The sequence below is a fragment of the Dioscorea cayenensis genome, chromosome 5 (assembly GCF_009730915.1).
Source record: "Dioscorea cayenensis subsp. rotundata cultivar TDr96_F1 chromosome 5, TDr96_F1_v2_PseudoChromosome.rev07_lg8_w22 25.fasta, whole genome shotgun sequence".
Taxonomy (NCBI): Eukaryota; Viridiplantae; Streptophyta; class Magnoliopsida; order Dioscoreales; family Dioscoreaceae; genus Dioscorea; species Dioscorea cayenensis.
In genome coordinates this window covers 6,763,618-6,773,503 of record NC_052475.1, presented here as the reverse complement: position 1 = coordinate 6,773,503, position 9,886 = coordinate 6,763,618, and the positions used below count along the sequence as shown (strand labels likewise).

The window sequence follows — 9,886 nt, the reverse complement described above, 5'->3', positions numbered from 1 at the left end:
CTCCACAGAAGTCGTTTCCTCTATCGTCTCTCTCTTTCTCATGTCTGGTCTCCCCTTTCTCGGTTCCTGGCTCCAGTCTGCCACTTTCCTTCTCCTTTCTCCTACACCAGCGATTCCAGTCGCCGTTTCTTCTCTGCTGTGGCCCCGATCCCGATAACCGCTCCCCTCGCGATTCCCAGCTCTCGTCCACTGTTCCCCTCTTGATGCCTTTGTCCGAGAGGCTCGGCTCGCCTTGAATCCAGGTACGGAGGCAATGATGATGCCCTAAAAAATCTCTCGTGCCCTCATCTCTCTACAATGACGGCGTAGTAGCTTGGATGACCTACTAAGCAACCGCTACTCCTATTGTTGTAGAGGAAGAGGGAAGGGTGGGAGAAAATTTCCAATATGAGCCTCTTTTTTCATTCGCATGAATCCTTTCGATGTAGGTGGTTTGTGTATTTGGTTCGCTCTTTATAGCATTACTCTTTTATATATATATATATATATATATGAGGTTACAGCAAGTCAGGCAAATCTTATCATTGTTAGATTATCACTATCAATATTTAACTTATGAGTCATTTTCAAAGCATCTATGAAATAGAAAAATATTGACAGAAATAGTCTCAAGGGAAGCTTCATCACGTTCAACATCAATTACGTTTATTTCTTTGTTTAAGTAACTAATATAAAATCAAGAGAATTATTGTCAAACCTATGATAAAATTATTTAGAAAAATGATCATATGTCCACTTAATCAGGCCATACTATATTAATATATATATAAAAAAAGTTTATTAATAAAGTACACAAAATGCGAATCACGCAAATTCATTTTTTTAATGTTTCCATTTGACGATTGCAATACAAAATGTTTTATGATGTTTTTATTTTAATATATTCAAAATATTAATTTCTTATTAAAATTATAATCTTACAGAAACATATTTAAAAATATTAAAATTATAAAATAATTATATATATATATATATATTAGAGGGTTAATAAGTAAAAACACATCTAAAACAAAGATTAGTAAAACATTTGAACCGGATAAGAATAACAAGCCAGGATTATGCCGCTGTCTTGTAATAACAACATCTTCACCCACACTGTCCATCACATAACAGCGTGAACTTTTTACAACCACTTAAACACGAACACGTGTGCACTCAATGTCTCGAGATCAGCCGCAAAGCAAAATCAACGGATGTGATTTATCAAACAGCAACGAACTTTCGCAGAGAGAACATCAAGACAAAATCCCACGCCCCTAAATTCCCACGAGCTGCCCGACCTGCCCGAATTTCTCCTCCTCTTCCTTCCGATCAATGTCCGAACATCCCTTCTCATCCACCGTTAATATTTAATGGAACACAAATCTTGAAACTAAATGAACGGTGGATGTGACAGTTGTATTTGTTTTTCTATCCGACCATCTTTGCATTCAATCTTGAGACTTGCCCGTACTGCCCGCCACTTTTCCTCTTTTCCTTGTTCTTTCTCTCTCTTTCTCTATCTCTCTCTCGCTCTCTGAATGATCTCGGGCCGCCGTTGAAGGTCTCGACGAAGCTCCGGCCATGGTTCTCCGATAGCTAGGGCTTCTGGAAGCGCTGCCTGCTTCTTCTGATCTGATTTAGGGATTAAAGTTTGGTTTTTTTGGGTATGGAGCTCTGAAGTTTAGGGTTTTGGGAGATATGGGCCTGGGGTTGGAGATAGTGAAGGTCGAGGAGTGGGATGGTGTTGGGGAGTTGAAAGGGAAGGAGAAAGCGAAGAAGAAGAAGAAGAAGCAGGAGGAGGGAGATAGGGTGACGAAGAGTTGCTGGGTTAGGTTTTGTTTAGCTTGTACCTGTGTCTCGGCATCGAAGGTGGATTCCTCAATCAGTGGCGCCAGCGCGCATTATGGTAATGCTTTCAATCTGAAATTTTAGATTTTTTTTTCTCGTTTTCTGTTGTTGGTGTCAGTGTTCATGGTTTGGATTTTATTGATAAATTATATGAAATTGATTGAAATGGCTTGGTGTTATTGTGAAGATAAACAGAGAGATTAGCTGAACATTCGGTTTGTTGAATGTTTGGATGCCATCTTGTTTTGGATTGCTTTCCACTTCTTTTAATCCTCTGTGGTAATATAATTGGTTAAAAGTATGTGTAATTAGTATTTTTCCATTGGTTTTATTATTTCTATCTAGTAAAGAACAGGTTTTTTTTTTTATGTAGTTCTGTGCTGAAAATTTTTGGTAGTTATATTAGCTTCTTGTTTGCTTATACTTTTTCTAGCCTTGAGAGTTAGGGGCCTTTGCTACTTGGAATAGCTGATCCTTAACGTTTGGTTTCATCCTGACATCATCCTTAACATATGGTTCCATCCTGACTGCGGATCACTCATGCTGCCTGTTGAAACAGTATGATCAGTGGTGGGATGTGGTTGGCATGATGCCACATGCCAGGGAGTTGTTTATTGTGCGACTAGGCTAACTCTGCTCTATGATTTTTGTTTAGACTATCGTCACTTTGTGATTGAAAGACTGCAAATGCTTTTGCTTTGGAGAGTTTTATAACCAGAAAGCTTAAACAAAGTTTTGTTTGTTTATTTGTTTGGACCAGTCTAGTATAAAGTAATCTCTTCTTGGTTTGTATTTCTTTGGCTATGATAATTTTGTGTTTGAAAGTTAGCTAGTTCTTTCTTTTTGGGATAGTTGTATAACAAGAGATTTCTTGTCATTCCCTACACTATCCATTTAAACAATGTTTTCTCTTTGGACCAGCAGAAAGTAAAGCAACAAATGATGATAGCAGGGACCAGCCTGTTGTTCCCATTGTCTCGGGTTCTACTACTGCTAGTAATTCTGAAAGCAATGTATCTACTCCCAAGGTGACTGAAGAATTGAAACTTGCATCTCAGCTCCGAAAATTTAATTTCAATGACCTTAAGGCTGCCACAAGAAACTTTAGACCAGAGAGCCTCCTGGGAGAGGGAGGCTTTGGCTGTGTTTTCAAGGGTTGGATAGAGGAGAATGGAACTGCTCCTGTGAAACCTGGTACGGGACTCACTGTTGCTGTCAAAACTCTCAACCATGACGGTCTTCAAGGACATAAAGAGTGGCTGGTAAGCAGTTTGCATTCTGTTTATGGCTTCCATTGATGATCATCATGTGTTTTTTTCTTTCTTCTTTTCTTTTTGAATGCATGGGCATATTGATGCCTTTATTCTTGCAGGCAGAAGTCACATTTCTTGGTGATCTTATCCACCCAAATTTGGTTAAGCTCATCGGCTATTGCATTGAAGATGATCAGAGGCTGCTCGTGTATGAGTTCATGCCTCGTGGAAGTTTAGAGAATCATCTTTTTAGAAGTACAGTGCTATCCACGTCTTGGATTTTACTTGAATATTTGCTCATCCCTTGTCATGTCAAACAGAAAGCTTTATATATTTGCTTGTTTTATACGTTAATTAATGGAATTGCCTGTTTTGAGGACTAATTAAAAGCTATTCTTGGTCAAAAATCATATTTTTCTGGTCAAGTTTGCATACAAGTCCACGGCTTGATCCTAACTGCCATAGATGATCGCGCTTCAGTTGAGTTGGTCATTTTGCACAACTAACATAAAGTACTAGACGACAATTCTTTGCCACATTAAATTTATGGACAGTGATTTGTTTTTCTTATGTTCCTCTCTCATTTGTGTGATCAAATAATGGTGCAAGACATAGTTATTGCTCTGGATTTTTTTTCAATGAATATAGCTTTTTTGTATACAGCTTTGGTGGTTTAGGCTTAATTTCAGCAGTTTGTCTTTTTTAGTAATTCTTGTCATTGGTGTAAACCCAGTAATTCCATTGCTATAAATTTGGATGTTATTGGTTTTGGCAGAAGCTTTTCACTATTAATTTCAGTTGCTTTGTCTATTTCATAAATTCTTGTCGTTAGTTGTAAATTGTAGTAACTTTATGATTATAAATAGGGCAGTTGTCGGTCTTGGAGGCAGCTATGTTGCTATTGATTGAATACCTTTCTTTGAGAGATCTTTCCTCAATTCTTTTTGTAGGCTCAAGGTTTTCATGAGGGACTTCAAATTGTCATCAGGCTTCTGATTTGATCAGGCCTCTTTCATTTTTTTCTTTGTTGAGTTAAATCATCAGTGATGTATGGGTATTCAGAATGTGGGGACTTCTAGCCCCATATTTCTGTTATTTATTTTGCCAAACATAGGAAGTTGGTCATCACAAATTTATGCATCGTTATTATTTCTTTTTTGTAGCATTATTTTCGATATCATCTCGAGCCAGATTCTTGCTATTTGAAGATATGGTGTTCTGACATATATAAGCAATTTCATTCATTTTCTTTAGAAACACTTAATGACTAATTTCAAGTTTCATCCATGTGGAATTGTGAAGTAATTGAATGACTAAGTTTTCTTCTCCAAAATTTATAATATCATGACTCCCTTTTGTACGGAGGCATATAAGTGAAAAACAATATCCACATTATTATGTGTATGCTTCCGAAGATGAGGATATTATTTGATCATTGCCATGAATGCAGAATTATTTTGTTAAAATAATGGTTGCCAATGATGTGTGTATTATGGTAATACACATGAACAGTGCATGCTCCCCTAATGTCCTACAATGTTGCTTTTGTGTGTTGCCTGTTTAGATAAGGGTATTAATCAACATAATCTGCAGGATCCCTACCTCTGCCGTGGTCAACCAGAATGAAGATCGCACTTGGTGCCGCGAAGGGCCTGGCATTTCTTCATGAAGAAGCTGAAAGACCAGTTATATATCGAGATTTCAAGACATCTAATATCTTGTTAGATGCGGTATGCAACTTTTAGCAAAATCCAGCAATACATTTGCATTTTGCCCTCATTAGATTCTTCCTACTCTAAAAGTTGCTCTTACAGGATTACAATGCCAAGCTCTCCGACTTTGGACTTGCTAAAGACGGTCCTGAGGGAGATAAAACTCACGTGTCCACAAGAGTCATGGGAACCTATGGATATGCAGCTCCGGAGTATGTCATGACAGGTAAGTTTGAATTTGTATTTTCAGTAATTGTCGTCACATGATTAAATTGTTGACTGAATTGGAATTATGACTTTGAAAATAAATGCTATGCATTCCGACAAAACATGTGTTGTGTTGACTGAATATGGATTCTGTCAAATCTGTGATTTCACTCTTAGAATATTCTGTGGAGCACACTATATCAGCTGATAACCACTGAAGTCTGGTACCTGAGAAGCATTTTAGTTAATCTTAATGTGGAAAGCTTATAAATGTTAAGATTTTTGCACTTCCCCCGGGTGTGATTAAATTCATTAAACTTATTGGTCTAGTATAAAAATTGTGGATTACATGTGCTCCACAAAAAGAAAAAGGAAGCAGTCATGCTAGATGTGAAATTAATACTCTTTAGTCTTTGCTGTTATCATCAATCAAAATGTTGAATGGTGGGGAAGTGCATGAGTATTTGCATGTCATGAAAGATGGGGGCCTAAACACATATCAGAATCAGAACAGCTTCCTGTTATTTTCAGTTCTAAAAAGGTTAGTCATCTGTTTTCAGGGCATCTGACGTCAAAGAGTGATGTCTACAGCTTTGGAGTAGTTCTACTCGAAATGCTGACAGGTCGAAGATCCATGGACAAGAAACGACCAAATGGGGAGCACAACCTGGTAGAATGGGCTCGTCCTCACCTTGGAGAAAGGCGGCGCTTTTACAGGCTTGTGGATCCTCGCCTGGAGGGTCACTTCTCCATCAAAGGTGCCCAAAAGGCAGCTCAATTGGCACACCACTGCCTCAGCCGTGATCCAAAAGCCAGGCCTCTGATGAGTGAAGTAGTGGAAGTCCTCAAGCCATTGCTCAACCTAAAGGACATGGCTAGCTCATCATACTACTTTCAGTCGATGCAAGCAGAGCGTGTTGCTGCCAGCAACAGCCAAAATGCCCGAAACGGCCTGAAAACAAATGGTTCGTTCGGCAAGAATGGACAACCGATAAGGAGTCTCTCAAATGGTGCTTCACATGCATCTCCCTATAACCAGCAGTCTCCAAAGGTCAATGGTAAGCACCCGTGACCGTTGGCACATCGTTGTAGCATGTGATGTGATCCTCATTGTCAGTTAGTGCATCAGGGCTTTCTGCTTATGGTAGTATTGTGGATGAACCGGGGAGGGAAGTTGTTGATTACTAATTATTTGGAAGTCGTAACTCCTTTTCAAAATTTCAGTTGCTTGATGTCAGAGTGATTAATGAGCCATGATCCTCTGTTTTCTCATGCCTGCTATTTGTAATATGTGACATGCTTGATGTAATTTGAAAGCAAGTTCCATTCAAATCAGCTCCAAAAGGTAACCTCTGCATTTCAAGTCCTTTGTATGTCTAATAAATACATGTATGCTTAAATCTTAATGATTTTCAATTGTGATGTAATGTCTTTTGTACATATTTGAGATTGCAACATCACAATAATATCTTTGAAAGAGGTAATTAACTATCCAAATAACATTAGTCAATTATGTATGCTGACACTGAAAGAACAAAAAAAACAAAGGATTCGTCATAGATTGAAAAAATAATTTCTTATAAGTGCAAGTAAGATTTTTATTATTTCTATTATTCTAGAAATTTTGATAGAATTCATGGATCCAACGTGGCATGTACATTTCAATCCATTTTTTCTATCCAAATAACATTAGTCAATTATTATCAATAACATTATTCCTTATCCTTATCAGTGTTCATATTTTTTTGGATATAATGTTTTTGACTAATAATTTTCATATCATAAAGTCAAATCTAATTACTAACTCATAGCAAATTTACATTAAATTTTATCAAATTATTTTTAAAATTGTTATTGTTAACAAAAGTCGAAGCACAAGCATATAGACAAATATGACTCTCTGGTACCTTTTTGAGTTTCAGTACCCTTTTTCTTTTTTTCCTTTTGCATGAGAAATGAGAATTTAGAATAGCCCCACTTGCAGATATAAACTACTAACTGTTAAAATTAACTGTAAATTGTTTTACAGCATGATAGACTCAAAATTATCTTTAAGTCAATTTACATTCAAATAAACCACTTGCATACCACTAAATACCCAAAAGAAAATAAATAAATAGATAATACAAACAACAGCATAGTTGAAATCCTGCCCTTGCTAGAACACCACACAGGCCCTAACTGTAGAAATGGCAGAATAAAAGACTCTCCAAAGCAGCACTGCACTCCCTGGCTAAAAGAACACACATAATTGTGCAAACTCGATAAACAAAATGAGAAGCATTTTGTCACACACCATATACTACCAAATCTTCGCAAAACCACTGAATAAAAATGGACATGGATTTAGGCTAATCACTGGTGTCATCATCATCATTATTTTCACGGTCATTAACAACCTTCTCTATGAACTTCTTTCGTACTCCATCTATGACTGACTGCCTTGATGCATCACCCCCACTTTGGCCATCGTTGAGCACCGGATCTGACTGGCAAAGGGCCAAAGCGACAGCTGAGGCATGGAGGACAAAAATATTAATCAGTATGGAGGCATGATTTGTGAACTCGCAAGTGAAACTCGCAACGCCACTCAATGATGATATTCATTTTGAATTAAGTGGATGATGAAAAGAAACTTTGCTTAACTGTACATCTCACCACCAACTACTTTCAGTCAGTTAAAAGAATAACATAAAGGGTGAGACAAACATATAGTTTTACACAACATAATCTTTATAATTGTTCTGCAAAGGCAATGAATTATTGGTACCCTGATCATCAATTATATTTGCTACATGATTTGGATATAATGTGCATGTGTGTGTGTGTGTATATATATAATCTAGCTGAAAGCAAATCAGGCTTCCATTACCTAGAACCTTTGTGTGTGTACAGTAGTCATGAATAAAATGGAAGATGGCATGCCATTTGACAGTGATAAAGAGAACTAAATTCATAGCCAAAAGAGAAAACATGGAGATGCATTCAATTAATGAAAGTATATATGAAAACAAAAAAAGAAAGAAATCAAAGAAAAATACTCTAATCTCTAACCAACCATAAAAGCATGTTACCAACCTTTAATTTGTTACCAAATGACTGAGCCAATAATCACTTCTACCTTTTAATCATGGCTCAAAATGCACTAATTATCCCAGATGTATTGTTCTCTCAAACACTTACGGACGAACTTTGATAACTAAGTCATCCATCAAAGGAGCCATTCATGATATATGAGGCTTTTCCCTCCACAATTTCATCTTTCAAAACCATTTTCACTTTTGAATATCAAGCCAATTTAACAGGTTCATATCATGAGAAAATCAACACAAATACACATCACAACAAGCTCCCTTTTTCTACTTCAGTATCCTATCTCAACCATTTTCCTATAGAAGACCTTTCAAACTCCTCAAAATAGTTCAATTTTCTGCGTGTACAAACTACAAAATTTCTTCTCATGGATAAGAACTACTCTAAAACTACTGTCTTTGCTTTACTTGCATTGTAGTGTTCACATATTTATCTATATTTCAGGATATTGAAGAAAAACATTAAAAAAAAAAAAAACTAAGTACATAATAGAGAAGCTAGATAACACAGAACAATGAGATGCATAATGTTACTAAGCAAATTGTCCGAAGAGGAATTGTTCCCAAATGGAATAATAGGAAATGATAGCAGATCAAATAATAATAGATAATAAAGATTAATTGCACAAATTACCTTCCGGTGTGCATTTCCTCAAGCCAAACTGATGCAACCCAACATAAGTAGCCTTCACAGCACTGTTATTGTACACCAAAACAGTGGGAAGGTTCCTATCTGGGTAATTAGGGATGCAATCCGTTGAAATTATCTTCACAAACTTTGTCCCAGGGTACCTTCTTGCCAGCTCTTCCAAGCACCGCAACAAAATCGCACATTCCTGAATCCTACACACACAGTCAGAAACCCTAGATCTTAATCAACGCTCCAAAGACCTTTACAGAAAAAGTATGAAAATTTTCAATTACTTGTACAGAATTATCAAGAGAAAACATATAAAATCAAGCAAAAATCTTAAAGCTGAGATAAAAATCAAATCAGATAATGCTTAAATTACCCATCTTTATAGAGGAACACAACGACCCACACATCAGCCGGCGCTTGAGAGACCTCTCGAACAAAATCCGATCCAGAAATCGGAACCACCGATCCAAATCTCACCACTCTCACGGCTTCCCGCATCTCCGCCAGCCTCTTTTTGCTGTGAATCAAAAGACAACTCAAATCAACACAACCATCAAAATAAATCTAAAACTTGAAACAAACCCTAGAGATTCGGGAAGGCACGAAAACCGATATTCCTCAAGGAATCGATCATCGTCAAGCTCAGGATCGTCCTCAAGGTCTTCGAGCTCTTCAGGGGATCGCTCATCGATCCAAGATTTGGATTTGGGTTGAAGGTCAGGGTCATCGGAGGGGGTGAAAGGGGCAGGCTTGAAAGGAGCAGGGCTTTGGAGGAAGATTGCCGAGGCGGCGCTGGATATCGTCCCACTGCGTGCTGGCACCCTCGACGTCCTTGTAGACGAAATGGTAGTCCGCCATTGCCGAGCTCTAGAGCTCGAAAACCAGAGATCGTGAGTTATCCTTCGAGAAGATGTTAGCTTTCCTTGATTTTATAATGAATGAGTAAATTACATAAAAGTCCCTTATATATTTTATTATTATGAAAAGATCCTTGCTTGTATCAGCTCAGCTGGTTGAAGGTTCAAAGGTTCGTAATATAGGCATAGCATTAGCTAAATAAGAGTAATAATTATTTTTAATGAATAAATTTTATAAATAAATTTGCTGAATGCCAGTGTCCATATTATTTTTTTTTAATTGATGTTTTTTTAT

The 9,886-nt window shown here is 37.3% G+C and overlaps 2 protein-coding genes across 3 annotated transcripts; one reads left to right on the top strand and one right to left on the bottom strand.

Annotated features, from left to right (window-relative positions):
• Positions 1–1,499: 1,499 nt before the first annotated feature.
• On the top strand, positions 1,500–6,337 carry LOC120260960 (receptor-like serine/threonine-protein kinase At3g01300). Of its 2 annotated transcripts, none has more exons than XM_039268570.1 (6): positions 1,500–1,888; positions 2,755–3,092; positions 3,203–3,338; positions 4,677–4,813; positions 4,898–5,021; positions 5,563–6,337. In XM_039268570.1, exons 1-6 carry the CDS (start codon positions 1,681–1,683, stop codon positions 6,072–6,074), a joined length of 1,455 nt encoding a protein of 484 aa, XP_039124504.1. In that variant the 5' UTR covers positions 1,500–1,680; the 3' UTR covers positions 6,075–6,337. The 2 variants fall into 2 exon arrangements, with proteins under 2 accessions (XP_039124504.1, XP_039124503.1); XM_039268569.1 differs by having other exon boundaries at positions 2,752–3,092.
• A 648-nt stretch (positions 6,338–6,985) lies between these two features.
• On the bottom strand, positions 6,986–9,645 carry LOC120260963 (phosducin-like protein 3). Its single transcript, XM_039268578.1, is given in 5 exon segments — positions 6,986–7,514; positions 8,729–8,937; positions 9,108–9,251; positions 9,344–9,499; positions 9,501–9,645. Coding segments are annotated over 5 exon segments (762 nt in total). The 5' UTR covers positions 9,593–9,645; the 3' UTR covers positions 6,986–7,353.
• Between the last annotated feature and the right edge of the window lie 241 nt (positions 9,646–9,886).

What these genes read in the sequence shown, in the direction of transcription:
- LOC120260960 (XM_039268569.1), top strand. Translation starts at nt 1,681, where the DNA reads ATGGGCCTGGGGTTGGAGATAGTGAAGGTCGAGGAGTGGGATGGTGTT. An exon ending in CTAATATCTTGTTAGATGCG is followed by an intron (nt 4,814 to 4,897) that starts GTATGCAACTTT and finishes TTGCTCTTACAG; the next exon opens with GATTACAATGCCAAGCTCTC. An exon ending in TCCGGAGTATGTCATGACAG is followed by an intron (nt 5,022 to 5,562) that starts GTAAGTTTGAAT and finishes ATCTGTTTTCAG; the next exon opens with GGCATCTGACGTCAAAGAGT.